General features: G+C 40.9%; 1 protein-coding gene across 1 annotated transcript; it reads left to right on the forward strand.

Moving 5' to 3' along the window:
- Positions 1-941: 941 nt before the first annotated feature.
- Positions 942-15,234, forward strand: PYROXD1 (pyridine nucleotide-disulphide oxidoreductase domain 1). The gene is made up of 12 exons (XM_007420931.4): positions 942-1,075; positions 2,632-2,712; positions 3,243-3,362; positions 4,824-4,952; positions 6,597-6,670; positions 7,550-7,710; positions 7,833-7,927; positions 9,038-9,176; positions 9,902-10,014; positions 11,019-11,141; positions 13,072-13,209; positions 14,789-15,234. The coding sequence occupies exons 1-12, from the start codon at positions 983-985 to the stop codon at positions 15,035-15,037; spliced, it is 1,515 nt and encodes a 504-aa protein (XP_007420993.3). The 5' UTR covers positions 942-982; the 3' UTR covers positions 15,038-15,234.
- Positions 15,235-15,325: the final 91 nt, after the last annotated feature.

Raw genomic sequence — 15,325 nt, forward strand, 5'->3', positions numbered from 1 at the left:
AGAAAATCACCTTGAAGGTAAGAATTTAATTGAGCCTCTCACCACGAGCAGACTTGACATTCCTGGGCTGCAAAATGTCAGATGACCACTGGATGGCAGGAAAAAGAAAGAGAAAATGTTAATTCTCTCCTACCATCTGGTGGGTGCCTCGTGTTTAGCAGCCTAGATGTGATAAGATTAGAGGGTCCATGAATTAAATATTCCCCATTCCATCAACAAAGCCTGCTTGGTCTGTGTTGTGCAAAGATGGCATTTGGTTTGCTTATTTGCATTTTGCATGAAGCCAGCCAGTTGGGTCTGTAAACTATAGGTAATGCGTTGTGTGAATCTGGCCAACTGCGGTTAGCAAACCATGGCTTACCATCTTATGCCAACAATGCCACTACTTTTTAGCCTAGCCTAACTCAAAGGGCTGTTGTGAGGATAAAATTAGAGGAAGCTCTAAACTCCAGTGGGATAGATAGGAATTGTAAAACACCTTGAGGCATTTAAAGTAGGAAACAGTGCATTTAGGTTTTTACAGTGTGGTCAGAATTACTTGTTGATATTTAATGAAAGGCTAAAGTATTAAAGAAATAAAGGCTTCCTGCCATCAAACTCAAGTCTTGGTGACATCACAGACATATCTGTGCAGCTTTCCTGGTAAAATTAGGGAGGTGATTTGACACTACAATCTTCCAGGGCTACTTCCCAACCTAGTCCACAGCTGTGAGATTTCCGAGTGGTCTCCTATCCAAGATCTCACCCAGTCCGACCTTACTTGCGTCCAAGTCTGGTTCCTTCAATGTACGATACGTTTCGAACGCTAGGGGGCAGTGGAGAATCGCCTCTCTCACCTAGGCCGCGCCCCCTGGCACAAATAGGAAACGCCAAGCGGAACTATATGAGCCTCACGGCAACCCGTAGCCAGAATTCCTCTTCACGGCCACGAAGGGAGTCGGGTGTTGCCCAGCTGGAGCTAGCAGAAGCCACGGAGGCGGCCATGGCTGCCGACTCGCGTCCGGCGCCCGGCGCCCCTGGGAGCCGCTTCCTCGTCGTAGGAGGCGGGATCGCCGGAGTGACGTGCGCCGAGCGGGTAACTTCTCGTCCTTCGCAGTGATCGGCGCGCGCCCCTCTGCGCATGCGCTCCGTAGCAATTTTTCTTCGTCGTGAATCTACCTATTGCCTGGGGGGCGGGAACTTCCTGATTGGTTCATAGAGTCACAAAGGGAAGAAGTGAACGTACGGACAGCTTCCGAGTTGCCTTTACATCCCTCTATCCTTTCATTTTAAAAAGGTGGGAGGGGAGCTGCGGAGGCAGGATCTTTGTGCTGTAGAAACTGAGCAGCAGGTGAGCTCCGCTGCTCGAAGTATTCTCACCCAGGGGGAGCCTGCAAAGATAGGGATTCCAGTTTTTTACACTGTCATTAAAGGAGAAGAAAAAATTGATTTTAAATGGTTCAGACCAGTGTTGCTCAACCTTGGCAATGGGTGGACTTCAACTCCCAGAATTCCGCAGCCAGCATGGCTGGCTGGGGAATTCTGGAAGTTGAAGTCCACCCATCTTCAAGTTGCCAAGGTTGAGAAACACCGGTCTAGACATAATTGAAAAGATTTGCATGCTAGTTAATGGAGACCAAGGCTCAGCAAGTGTTAACTTCTGTGTTAAATCCTGGGACAGCTTAGTCAACTGATATTTTATGCATCCTGCAGGCAGTTTATATTATAATGATGACAACAACAACTTTATGGGCTATATTGTAGACTATTATCTCCATTTCTCACCCTGTTATGAGATCAGGGATTGTATTAAACTCCTTTAAAAAGTTCAGATCGGTTAAGGATTTTGATTAACAACAGAAAATCCTTAACAAGAGAGAGAGAGAGAGGTTCTAGTTGGTCCCAATAAACGAATTGCTTGAAAAAGTTCAAATCTCTTCTAGAAATTCTAAGAACTGGGCAACAATTTTTGTCCAGTCTTCCAAAATCGAAAATCCAGCTTTTTTATACAGTTTGCAAAGGGACGCTTCCTTCCAAGAGGAAGGGGATGAAACAACTGACAAAAAGAATCCGAAAGATTAGACTGAAATTATGCCATTTTCCGTGGGGCGTTCTTTTTTGTTCTTGGAGGTTAAAATGATAGCTATCCATAATGGGGAAGTCAAGAATTGAGAAATCCGGGCTATATGCACACACATATATGTACACATTTATAAATGTGCGTATTTTTATATAAATGCATACTTATGTAAACTTTTTACAAATCTTCTGTCTGGGGAATTCTGGGTGTTGAAGTCCACATGTCTTAAAAGTTGCTAAGTCTGAAAAACACTGCACTAGGTGGATAAAGTTTTCTGTATCTCTCTGCTCCCACCTAATGGTCATATCGATTTCTGCAGACTGAACATAGTCGCCTTATATTAATCCATACCACAGGCATTCTGTACTGCCATGTTCATGTATGACAAGGGTAAGGGTGATAATTATCCATGATCAGTCGGCAGTTGAATGCCAATATTCAGGGAACAGTAGCAGTAGCCCAGTTTACTGGTTTAACCATTGTAGTTACAGACAAAGAGCATGGACAGACCTGCTAATTAGCACAAAACATCCCAGAACAATAATCTAAATATCTTCCTCTTTTTTTACAAGCTGGCTGCAGAGTTTCCCTCTGAAGATATTTTTTTAATCACTGCTTCTCCTGTTATAAAAACGGTGGTGAACTTCAGACAGGTAAGATAGATTTGATCTCCATTTTGGGGCTAAAGGAAAAAAGTAGATTGTGTCACCCAGTGATTTCTTTCATCAGTAGCATCCTACTTGCATTGATAAATACTGTGCCTCCTTGGAGATTTTTCTGGTGTATTTGTATATCAGTAGATCTTAAGTGAAAGCCATTTTGGTGCAGTGGTTAAGACTGCAGGTTAGAAACCGGGAGACCATGGGTTCTAGTCCTCCTTTATCCACAAAACCAGCTGGGTAACGTTGGACCAGTCACTGTCTCTCAGCCCTGGGAAAGAGGCAGGAAAACTATCCAGACTTGACCATGTAATGGCCAGGAGTCAAAAATGACTCAGACACACACACCAAAAAGAAAGCTCTAGATCAGTGTTTCTCAACCTCAACCACTTTAAGCTGTGTGGACTTCAACTCCCAGAATTCTGGGAGTTGAAGTCCACACAGCTTAAAAGTGGTTGAGGTTGAGAAACACTGCTCTAAATTAAGAACCCCCAACCGAGTTCTTGATTCTACTTCTTCAACAGGTTTCCCGAACTTTAGAAGAATTTGACGTTGAGGAACAAGCAAACAGCATCTTAGGAAAGCGCTACTCCAACATTAAAGTTATACAATCTGCAGTGAGTCAACTGAAAAGCAAAGACCACGTAAGAAAAACCTGCATCTTTTTCTTTTCATAGAAAATATTGAACGTTGCTTTCCCTTTCAGGAATGAGACACCCCCTTGATACATTAAAAAGCTGGTAGAGGATAATGTCGATTTTGATGGTTATCTATTAATTTTAATTTGTTTGTTCAGAGTTTGCTCTTGGTAAGACTTGGGTAGAGCATCCCTTGGGAATCTCAGGGCTGTAGGCTAGACTGGGAGACCAAAAGACTTCACCTGAAGAAGACAGTGGCCAACCACCTCCACACGGCTGCTAAGAAAACTGCATGATTGCCTGACTGCCATCACCAAGCCCAGTTTCACTTATGGGGAACTTTGTTTTGCTCATAAGGAAGAATGTGTCTTGAAGGACCGATCCGCCGCTGTTTGAAGTGCAGTGGAATGTTACATGTTCACTACCTTTCACTCCTTAAAGTCCAACCCTCTGCAATAATCCAAATTAAAGCATTCCTGAAAGAGGGGATGTCTACTGTCTACCTGAACAACTCTCGGGGAACTTTCTGGCGCCACTCTGCTCCAAGATGGCATCAGGATAAGCCTCTTCTTCCACATATAACCACTGCCTCTTTTCATGATGGCTAAAGTTGGTATCAGATTAGAAGATTGGAAAGTATATCTCTTTTAAATAAAGTTATACTTCTTCAGAAAGAACAACTACATAGTTAAGAGGTGCTCTGAGAAGGATGAGTCTCCTTGGAGGCCTGAGGGACCTCTGGGGCCACCAGTACCTTTGGCCAGCATGGGCTGGTATCCCAGTTATAGCCTTTCCTGAACAGAAGAAGCCTAGCTAGATTTCTTCCTGAACTGGTAACCTCACATTTAGTATGTATGTATGTATGTATGTATGTAGATAGATAGATAGATAGATAGATAGATAGATAGATAGATAGATAGATAGATAGAAGGAAATAAAAAAGGTGTCCCAACTTTATTAAAGCCAGTGCACTGGCTGCCAGTTAGCTATTCAACCAGGTTCAACCTCTGAAATTCAGGAAGTACCTGCTGTAATATCTTTTAGATCCCTACTGAAAACACACCTTTTTAACCAGGATATCCTGGTAGGAATGTTGGAATAATTGCTTTTCTTCTTTCCCCCACTTTTTTAATGATTCTGTTTTACTGAAGATTGTTTTACTGTATAATGTTTTAATGTAGGGTTTCATTCTGTGTTTTACTGCTGCATTTATTGTAATCCACTTCAAGAGGCTTCAGCATAGGAAGTGGTGTGCAGGGATATTGGATAAGTACATAATCAATAATACACAAGGTCAGCATGGCTTTGCAAATGCAAATGCTTAATTCCCTTTTCTCGAATGTGCTGGATATTTCATGGTAGCCCTAGCTACCCGTCTTTGTCTTCATTGGTTCTTGATGTCGAACTGAGAACTGGCTCCGATTTTTAATTCTTTCTTTTGGTTTTTCACTTTTAATGTGGTTACAGAAGATCATCACAGAAGCTGGTCAGGAGTATACCTTTGAAAAACTCTGTTTGTGTGCGGGAGCCAAACCAAAATTGATTGCTGAAGGAAACCCTTATGTGCTGGGAATCCGAGATACAGACAGCGCGATGGTAATGTCCTCTGCTTGCCCACTTTCGATGGTCCGTTAGCCTTTGCAACAGCATTGAACACTTGTAGCTAAGAGCGGCAGTGAAATACAGGTGATGTGACGCTGCAGTGTACCATTTTAGCTACTTAATTTCAAAAATGGTGCTGTGGAATGGTAGCTGACCTCAGCCTGTTATGCTGGATGATAACTTCCTTTGTGCCCCGCATGGCCCGTCCATGTGCTGGCTAAGATTTGAGGGGTCTGTAGTAAAGCAAGTCTGGAGAGATTTGGTTTAGGGACGGCTACTGAAGAGCTGTTAGGAGCAGCAAAGGAAAAAATAAATGATAAAAGTCCAGAACAGCTTCTGTATGGAGATGACCTAGACATGTATTTGGAGAAAAGATGATCAAGGCCTGGTAGAGATCTTTAGGATAAAATAAAATAGCCAACATCAGCTTTAACCTCTACTGCGAATTGAATTATACTTTCTCAAAATGTGAACTGAGGCCAGTGAACTCTTTGTGTAATTGTGTGTGTGTGTGTAAGTAAGGATATAATATCTATATATTAAGCATCCTTTTTTGTTTATTCAGGCAAGCATTTTATTTTGTGCAATTGATGCAAATTAAACCAGGTATCAATTAATTAAATCCTTCTTGTCCTTCCTCTCTGGAGATGTTTCTGATGTGCCAATTTGTTATTGTTGTTGTTAAAGGGCCCCGCTGTGTTCTTTCCACTTAGCTTCACAGTGAAACCCAGAAACCACTTTCCAACATCTGGCTCTCTTAACACAACCAGCTGCTTAAATCAAATCCTTACGCAATCGATATTCATTAATCTAACTGAAACCACTAACAAGAACCAACATTCTTTCTTAACTTCCAATTAGGATAGAGATTTATAAAATGATGGATAGGGCAGAAGGAGAAGTTTTCATTCCCTCTCTGCTAGATCATGTGTTGGAATTAATTAGGGGCAGATTCATGATTAACCAAACTTAAATACTTCACACAACAGATCATTAATGTATGAACTGTCATGGAGTGAGACTAATGGCTGCTGGCTTAATATTGGTTTAAAAAGAATTAGGCATATAAAGCGCAGATGGTCCCACCAGTGATGGAGCCAGATGTGAGAACTAAGCTTCAGATAACCCAGGATTTTCCCCCAGAGTTCTCCCAAAAGATGTGGATTTTCTTTTCCTTTAACTAGTCTGCTAGATGTAAAAGGAGGAGATCTCTGCAAGAGAAAATAATGTTGCGAGTCAGATAAGAACATTGGAAGCAGCACTGTTTCAGGGGCATGGAATTGTTGCATGGAATAGAAGGGTGATTAAAACAGAATCCTTTTTTAAAAGTGGTGGAATATATTTTTAGTTCACTCAATGACAAATGTCTCTGGATAAATTCCAAAGCTATTAAAGAAATAAACTAAACATAAGGAACAATAGATAGCATTAAGAAAGTATCTACTTAAGACAGCCTTTTATCCAGAATGCATGAGCACATCAATATTGTTGTTGTTGTTATTATTTAAAAGCTGAATTCTACCCAACTCCACTTCTTGGCATTTCAAATTGACGCTAGTGGATTTTTGCTTTGCTTTAGTGATGACTTAGCAGACTCTTTTACTGTGCTAATAGTATCTCTTTCTTTGTCAAATGTAGGAATTTCAGAACCATCTAGCAACAGCTAAAAGAATAACCATTGTAGGAAATGGTGGCATTGCACTGGAATTGGTGTAAGTAGGTTTGGATGATGGAATAGGCAATGACTTCTCCTTGGCAATAGATTTCATCTTTTGCTATTATATTTTGTGTAGCATCCAGTTGTGTTGAACATATAATTAGAACATGATTGATAAGCTTCTACAGTAGTGAATGTGCTGATGTCCTCTGAAGAATTCCAGGCTTCTTCCCAAATATGAAGAAGTGTGTGTGTGTGTGTGTCAGACAATCAAGACGGCAGCCACAATTGAAGCCCCATCCTTTTTTTACATGCATCAGTAAAGATTTGTTGGGGGAAAAGTTGTAATCCCCTACCCCATTCTCAGTTCCAAACTTGGGAAGAATAGAGTTTGGCTATTGCATCGTCATGGCACCTAACAGCATCTGAGCTATGCTGGGACTTCACAGGTTTTTCCACAGATCTCCTGCAGGACCATTTCCACAACAGGAAAAATGGGAAGGTATCTGCCCTGGTACCTGGAACGTCTTGGCCATAAAGGTCCAAAGTGGTTAGCTGTTGTCATACATTTCAACTGAATTGTCAAAATTCAGCTGAAAATAATTCTGGGGACCAGAACTGCTCAGAGTCGCTGGGAGTTGGGTGGCATATAAATGTAATAAATTAGTTGTAGTAGTAGTAGTAGTAATTATAGTAGTATCTTCAACATCTGTGCCTTTTTAGGAGCTAGGATGCAGCATGAGCAACCCAACAAACAAAACTGAGTCCACTCATTGTTTCAAACAACAGCCACAGTCACCTTGTTCTTACATTTCCTAACTGAATGCTAAATAAATCTCCACCTCCTTTAACATATGTCCTAATCAGCCCTAATATGAAAATAATATAATAATAATATATATATTTTTTAATGTGTCTGTCTGTCGACCTGCAGGTACAAAATTGAAGGCTGTGAAGTAATTTGGGCTATCAAAGACCAGGCAATTGGCAACACTTTTTTCGATGCAGGAGCAGCTGAGTTCTTGATTCCAAAGCTCACTGCTGAAAAACTGGAGCCTCCAGCAGCTTGTAAAAGAACAAAATATACCATAGCAGGTAGAATAACCTCAATTCTTTCATGTCTCCTGGTACAAAATACTATCATGTTCAATTATTTACTACTGCTCTCTCTCTCTCTCTCTCTGGTTCTCTCAAATCTTTGATTTTTTTCCCCATAGAAAGAGAAGAACAAACTGCAGAAAATCCTGGGAAAATAGGAAGTGCATTAGGCCCTGATTGGCACGAGGGCTTATATCTAAAGGGAGCAAAAGAGGTATTACTGTTTATTTTGGATGCTCACAGAACTTAAAAAAAAAAACTTGTCATTGCCCCTTTTGGTGGGATGGATTGTGGTATGGCCCTTGGTCAAGTGTGGTGACTAAGTTCATGCTTCTCTAGTCAACCATTGGTCAAGTGAGTTGACTAAGCTCATGCTTCTCTAGTCAACCATTCCATTCAAGACATGGATGATAGGGCTGGTGGCTAAGACATACTCCCATTAGTTGCAGAAATAGCTAATAACAGCAGCAGAAAGGGCTGCTAGTGTCATTTGCTTAGCTACGGGACTATCTGTGAATGTGAGTCAAATATCAGCACTGCAGCTGAGATAGTAATATTATAAGGCCAGCTGATGTATAAATCAGGCTGGAGCAGGCTTCAAGCTTGAAGGATCTACCATAAGGTCTCGGTTTTCCTTCTGCCGGTCCATTCTAAATCCTCAGGTTCCAAGGAGGATGTCTCGGCCTTCCTCGGTGAGCTAACAGTTGAATGGTGGCCAGTCTGATCATTGCTAGCTAACTTTCTGACAGCCAGGCTGCCTCAGGTGTATTTGAGGACTAGCTGCACGTCCATGGCATTTGTATGTGAAGTTCTTAACTGTGAGGCTCTGGCATGGGAAATCTTAGATTCTTATTGAGCTTAGCAAAATGTCTGGAGGAACTTTATCACAAAAACACACACAATCATAGGAGGAATCAGACTGGTCAGTTTGATAATAGTAGTGTCATACCATTGTGATGTTTCACACATATCTAAATGGGTTATGGTGTGACATTGTTTTACTGATTAACTCTATGGGCCTGTGCACACAGCTTAAACTATGTATCGTTAGCACTTAAAGTTGTGGTTCTTAAACTGTTTGATCCAATTACCCTTACCCCCACCAAAAGAAAAAAACAACAACAGACTGTTGTTTTACATAAGCATCTTAACAGTGGCAGTCCCAGAACTGATCCTCAATTCACAAGCAATTACAAATTACTCCATTACTCCCAGAATATGCCCACATTTCCCGCTTGGGTAATTAATTACCTGGATTAATAACCCCCAGTTTAAGAACCACTGACTTAAAGTATGAATGAATGCAATTGTTGATGGTTTCCAGCTATGCCACCAAGTTCATATTGAAAATATGTGTGAAATAAAGAAGATATACCTCCAAGAAGAGTTCAAGCTGTCACAGAAGGTATCCCTGGCTTTCCCCAAAGCTCTAGAAGACAAGAGGAATGAAGAAGCAGGGGAAGGTAAATCATTTAAAAAACTCAGAATGTTTCTCTGATCCGCAAGGCTATATGGCTCGGTTTGTGTAGAGCAGTGTTTCTCAACCTTGGCAACTTTAAGATGTGTGGACTTCAACTTTGCTGGCTGGGGAATTCTGGGAGTTGAAGTCCACACATCTTAAAGTTGCCAAGGGTGAGAAGCACTGGTGTAGAGAATCAAATCTCTGACCCTGGCAGTCATTGAAACTGATGAAGCTTTCTGTCACCTGGAGATGGACATCTTTTGGCAGGGCCAGGCTCAGCCCAATCTAAGTAGTATATTGCCCAAAAGTGAGACCTAAGAAATACAGGTTGTAATGTACACCATGGTGGTTGGGAGCAGGAAAGCAACAGCCGTAAGGGCAGTGAATGAGGGCAGTAGAGTCTGCAGGAGGTGGTCAAAATCAGCAAGGTAACAAATGGAGCATCATGATGCTAGCTCCACCCCTTTTACCCACACATTCCAAAGGGGTGGGGCTTGCATTGCAGCACTGTATTCCCGCCTTCCTGATTTTGACTCCTCCCCCACGTCATGGACACTGCTGAATGAGGATTATGTTTTTACCAGTTTTAGCTTCCTGCAGAGGCCCAGAATTCATAAGCCTGACCAGGTAGATGATCACTCGAAGGGAAATGTCTTTTCTTGGTTGATTTTTGTACCACCTACATAGCAGTATCTAATCTAATGCCTAAACATTTCATGCTTGCAGAGCTTTGGCCTGTATATGTGGAACTCACCAATGGGAAGATTTATGGCTGCGACTTCATTGTTAGCGCAACTGGAGTGATTCCAAATGTTCGGCCATTCCTTGATGGTAATAATGTAAGGATTCGTATCTGAAAATAACTGAAAGCTTGTCTTTCAAAAAGAGACTTGATTACTTTCATACCTAAGCCACATGGTTTTTCAGGTGTTTTCCCCCAAATTCTAACTCTCTTAAAATAATATAAGCATGAAATTTTGTTAGTTTGGGATAAATAACTTACTGGAGATATTGGATTATGTGATGTTAAAATTCCAGTGTAGGAGTGGTTTATTAAAAGTAAAGAAATACCACAACAGAAATGGATCTTGTTCTAATTTGACTTGCTATCTTTGTCTTTAATAACATCTAAATTTTGATGGATAGTAATTTTCTAGATTCATCATTTAGAAAGTTTGGAAGATAGTTTAAAGGTTATTGTGTCTTGTGAATCCCAGTATTTTATTTTATTACTTATATGAGGTTCATCTGTGATGAAATGTATTTGGTTGCTTCTTCTCTCTTGCCTTCTTCAATAAGTAAAAAAAGGGTTCCTGCCAAGACACTTAGATCTGTTCAAGTCATAGAGATCTGCTAGTTGTAACTGTTGTACAGGTAGTCCTCACTTAAAGACTGTACATTTAATGATGGTTTGGAGTTGCGACAGCCTTGGGAAAGGTGCTTTATGACCCCTGAGGTCACATGATCACAACTTGTGACATTTTTATGATGGCCGTTAAGTGAATCACCGTGAATCATTTGATTAAGCAAATTTCAGCAAAAAAGTCAATTGGGGAAGCTGGATTAACAACCATGTGATTCTCTTAATGATCATTGTAAAAAAGATTGCAAAATCAGCTCTGATTCACTTAACAATCAAATCGCTTAGCGACCTAAATTCCAGTCCCTATTGTGGTCAGATAGCAAGGACTACCTGTAATCCAATTGGGAATGAGCTGCAGTTGCATGTGGGCTCTCTGCATTATGCCTTTAAAAATGGTAGTATACAAAATGCCAGCAAAGTGATATCTCCTGGATTTTTTTTTTCTTTTCAGATTTTTTCATTTATCTCTGAAATGTTTAGTTTGCTCTAGGTGAAGATGGTGGTCTAAAAGTTGACAGATATATGCGCACTTCTCTCCCGAACATCTATGCAGCAGGAGACATTTGTACGACGTCATGGGAACCCAGCCCAGTTTGGCAGCAGGTGAAGCAAATATAGATTTATTCTGGGCTTAAGGATATATGTGTATCTCACAGTGGGAATAACTTTGGGAGCCTGTCTGATACAGTTAAAAGGTTAACATTTGTATAGCCACCTGTTGTCCTTCTTAACGCTTTCCCACAAACGATGTTATGACTTGTCCTTCAGTTGCACCTGGGAGTTGGAAGGGGACTTTCTGCAGGTGTCTGGAATTACCTGCACTTCCTGACCACAAATAAGTTCTAGTTATCGATTGATTTGTTTGGTCTGATTGAGGTGCCACCTGACTCCAAACCAACTCTGGGCATCTCACAGTATAATAAACAATCAAAAAATAATACAAAACAAAAACAAGATGGGATCCAATGGCTCAGTACAAAAATATGTACACAAAACACATCTAATGAGGGGCTCCATCCAACCCACCCCAAGGTCTGGGAGAACAATCACATCTTCGAGGCCTTCTAGAATGCCAACAGAGATTTTCAAGGGAGATCTCATTCCAGAGAGCAGGCACTATGACAGAGAAAGCATGCTTCTTGGCTCCTGGTAGATGACACTGTTTAATTGAAGGAACCTGTGGTGTGCCAACTCTGCCTGCATGTACTGGCTGGGCAGAAACCATGAGATAGGCGGTCCCTCCAATAAGCTGGCTCTCTGCCATGACCAGCACCTTGAATTGTACCTGGAAGCATACTGGCAACCAGTATAGCTCACGAAGAAGAGGTGCCACATGGCCATACCCAGACATGCCCATCATTGACTGTGTCACTGCATTCCGGACCATTTGAAGCTTCCAAGTGGTCTTCAAGAGCAGCCCCACGTAGAGCACCTTGCAGAGTCAAGCTGTGGGGTGAGGAGGGCATGAGTGACTGTCTGAAGGGCCTTCCAGTCCAGGAGGGGTGCATAAGCTGAGAATGAACAAGCTTTTTGTTGTCTTCTGGCCTTGTGTGAAATTTGGAAACCTTCAGGAACATGGCACTGTAACTGAATTAGCTTCCAAATTCTTCATTTTGGAAAAAGGCAACCAAAAAACTTCTTCCCCAGGCTTGATTTATTTTTCTTTGTTTTAATATCTGCATATTCTAGAGTCTTAACCTGAGCAATATTTTTTCATCTCTTGCTGGAGACCCTGCCACCAATAAGCCCTAACTGTGGGAGTCTCTTTTCTCCTACAGCTTCAGGAACAGCTGTTGAGATGGGAAGCATTAAAGAATTTCTAAATGTATTGGATAATTATGTCAATGCTGTATACTAATCCACCCCTTTGCATCAGAGGGGGATATCAGTAGACTCAGAGAAATCTCAGCGTTCTCAGAAGTAACAAACATTTTTAGGAAAGGAGAAGCATCAAGAAAAGCAGGAGGACATGCCCAAAATATACTGTTGAGGATGGAGTTTGTTCAATAGGAATCTTGGGCAATAATATAACAGATATAAACAATATATATAGGTTATTATTACCTCTATCATGGAGGAATGGGAATTGTATTGGAACGTTCACCTTTTTTTATGTAACTCCATTTACTGTCCTTCATTCTTACCTGTTATCTGGTAGTTTATTTTTACTGGAAATTGGCTATTTCTGTGTGGTGCTAGAAGCAAACAAGTATATTCTTTCATTCCAATATTCTTTCTTTTAAATATGTCATACAAAATTGTTTTCATCTACTAAGTAAGTTTTCCATTTATATTTAGCATCCAGCTGTTCTGTAGAGTTTATAAAATAAAAGCCGTAAGATGAAAACTTTGCAGTAACCTGGCCGCTGGAGCACACCACGCCGTAAAAAAATATATTGCCGATCCCAGTGGTGAAGGAGCATTTTGAATGGGTTTTTTTTAAACCACCAGTTGGAACTGCCTTGTAGAATCGCCTGCTTATAATTCCAAAAGAACGGTTTGATAAAACTGTTTCGTTGTGCTTCTGTTTCAGATGAGACTTTGGACCCAGGCGCGGCAGATGGGATGGCACACTGCAAAATGTATGGCCGCTGACGCTTTAGGAGAACCCATAGATACGGATTTCAGCTTTGAACTCTTCGCTCACGTTACAAAGTTTTTCAACTATAAGGTAACAAACCGCATTGAAATCGTTGCAAAGGAAACAATGCCCTGATAGTATGTCAATTGAGAGCTACTGAACTGTTGTGTATTAGCATCCATTGTCATATATTTGCAACACATAGTCTAATACAGGGTTTCTCAACCTTGGCAACTTTTAAGATGTCTGGACTTCAACTTCCAGAATTCCCCAGCCAGCCTTGCTGGCTGGGGAATTCTGGGAGTTGAAGTCCAGACATCTTAAAAGTTGCCAAGGTTGAAAAACACTGGTCTGATAGATTAACCACTGGGTTGAAGATGGATGGCTTTCTTTGCCATAATTGTGCACCTGAAAACCAGTCCCCAGTTAACTTTGGAACACTTAAAAACTCTTCTCAGCACAGTGGAAGCCATCACCAAAGGAGGAGTAGGTTCCCCTAGTACAAAAGCTTGATTGTGGGGATACGTAAAATATTCTCAACTCAACACGCCTAATCCAAGGGCAGAATAATGGTTTTAAGTGCAAAATGGGCTGTTTCAAGCTTGAAACGTTTCTAAAATAATCCAGATGTTTTGCGTGAAGATTTCAAATCCAAAATGTTTTGTGTACCATTGGTAGATGGCTATTTGTCTTGTTGTTCAGTCGTTAAGTCGGGTCCGACTGTTTGTGACCCCATGAACCGTATCGCACCAGGCCTTCCTGTCCTTCACTGCCTCCCTGAGTTTGCTCAGTTTCATGCTCATTGCTTCAGTGATGCTATCTAACCATCTCATCCTCTGCCATCCTCTTCTCCTTTTGCCTTCAATCTTTCCCAGCATCAGGGTCTTTTCCAAAGAGTCCTCTCTTCACATTAGGTGGCCACAGTATCTGAGCTTGAGCTTCAGTATCAATCCTTCCAATGAGCAGTCAGGGTTGACTTCCTTTAGGATTGACCGGTTTGAGCTTCTGGCAGTCCAAGGGTGATTTAATTTGGAGACTTGCACCAAGCAGGTGTATTTGATGTCTTAAATGGGCCCTTTCTACTTCTAATTTCTAAACATGGATACAATATTGGGCAGATATAAGTAGATATAAATACTTGCTACCAACCACGATCCTCAAGAAGGCATTTTAACACATCTGGCACAAGACGCTTAATGCTCCAAATTCTTCATGACTAAAATAATGGCAATTTCATACTGGATTTCTAAGCTGCCATAGGACTTACACCTAATTTTTAATGGCAGAAGACTCAGATACACATAGGACATAAATGAATTCAAAATGTCTTGTCACGGTCTTTAAATATCCAAGTGACTAAAAATTTATTTATTCATTCATTCTTTCAATTTCTATAGCCACCCATCTCAGACCAGTGATATGGTTAAATATACTATGCATAGTATTAAGTTCTGTGTGATCAGATATATGTAAGTACTTTGATATTTTAAATTACTTTCCCTGCAGAGGACCACCTTTATAAGAAAGTATAGGATGCAGTCTTATTCTGTATAGTAGATCCAAAAGAAATCAATAATGGGTTTAGTGGATTTAAAAAGCGTTTTCTGTGCTTTTTTGCAGTAGTTGTATATCATACTTCATTGCTCTTTGTGACTTGGTATTTGTCTAGGTGGTGCTGCTGGGAAAATACAATGCTCAAGGCCTGGGTTTAGACCATGAACTGATGTTGAGGTGCACCAAAGGACAGGAGTACGTCAAAGTGGTGATGCAAAATGGACGAATGCTGGGAGCAGTGCTGATAGGAGAAACAGATTTGGAAGAAACCTTTGAAAACTTGATTCTAAATCAGATGGATCTCTCCCGCTATGGCGAAGACCTTTTGGATCCAAATATTGATATTGAGGATTATTTTGACTAAACATCTGGAAAAAAAATCAGTATCTATGACTTTTTCCGAAGAGGCAAAATGATTTTACTGGACTGCAATGAACTTAATTAGACTTGGTATAACCCCAGTTTCAGAGACATGTGGCATCTGACAAAAGACAAAGAAACTATATTTTATTTAAAGTGCTGGGAAAAATACTGACCTAAAGAATATAAATAAATATCATACAAAATAGTTTATGGCATGAATGGTTTACGTGCTGGGATAAAACAGCAACTTGATTCTAGCTGGGTCACGGCTGTCTTCTTTTCAAATGCT

This window comes from Python bivittatus, unplaced genomic scaffold (genome assembly GCF_059951505.1).
Source record: "Python bivittatus isolate LINGU-HERP-01145 unplaced genomic scaffold, Pbiv_v1 ctg000330_np1212, whole genome shotgun sequence".
NCBI classification, from domain to species: Eukaryota; Metazoa; Chordata; class Lepidosauria; order Squamata; family Pythonidae; genus Python; species Python bivittatus.

Coding starts and splice junctions, on each gene's coding strand:
- PYROXD1 (XM_007420931.4), top strand. CDS start 983: ATGGCTGCCGACTCGCGTCCGGCGCCCGGCGCCCCTGGGAGCCGCTTC. Junction 2,713..3,242: donor CGGTGGTGAACTTCAGACAG/GTAAGATAGATT, acceptor CTTCTTCAACAG/GTTTCCCGAACTTTAGAAGA. Junction 9,177..9,901: donor GAATGAAGAAGCAGGGGAAG/GTAAATCATTTA, acceptor TCATGCTTGCAG/AGCTTTGGCCTGTATATGTG.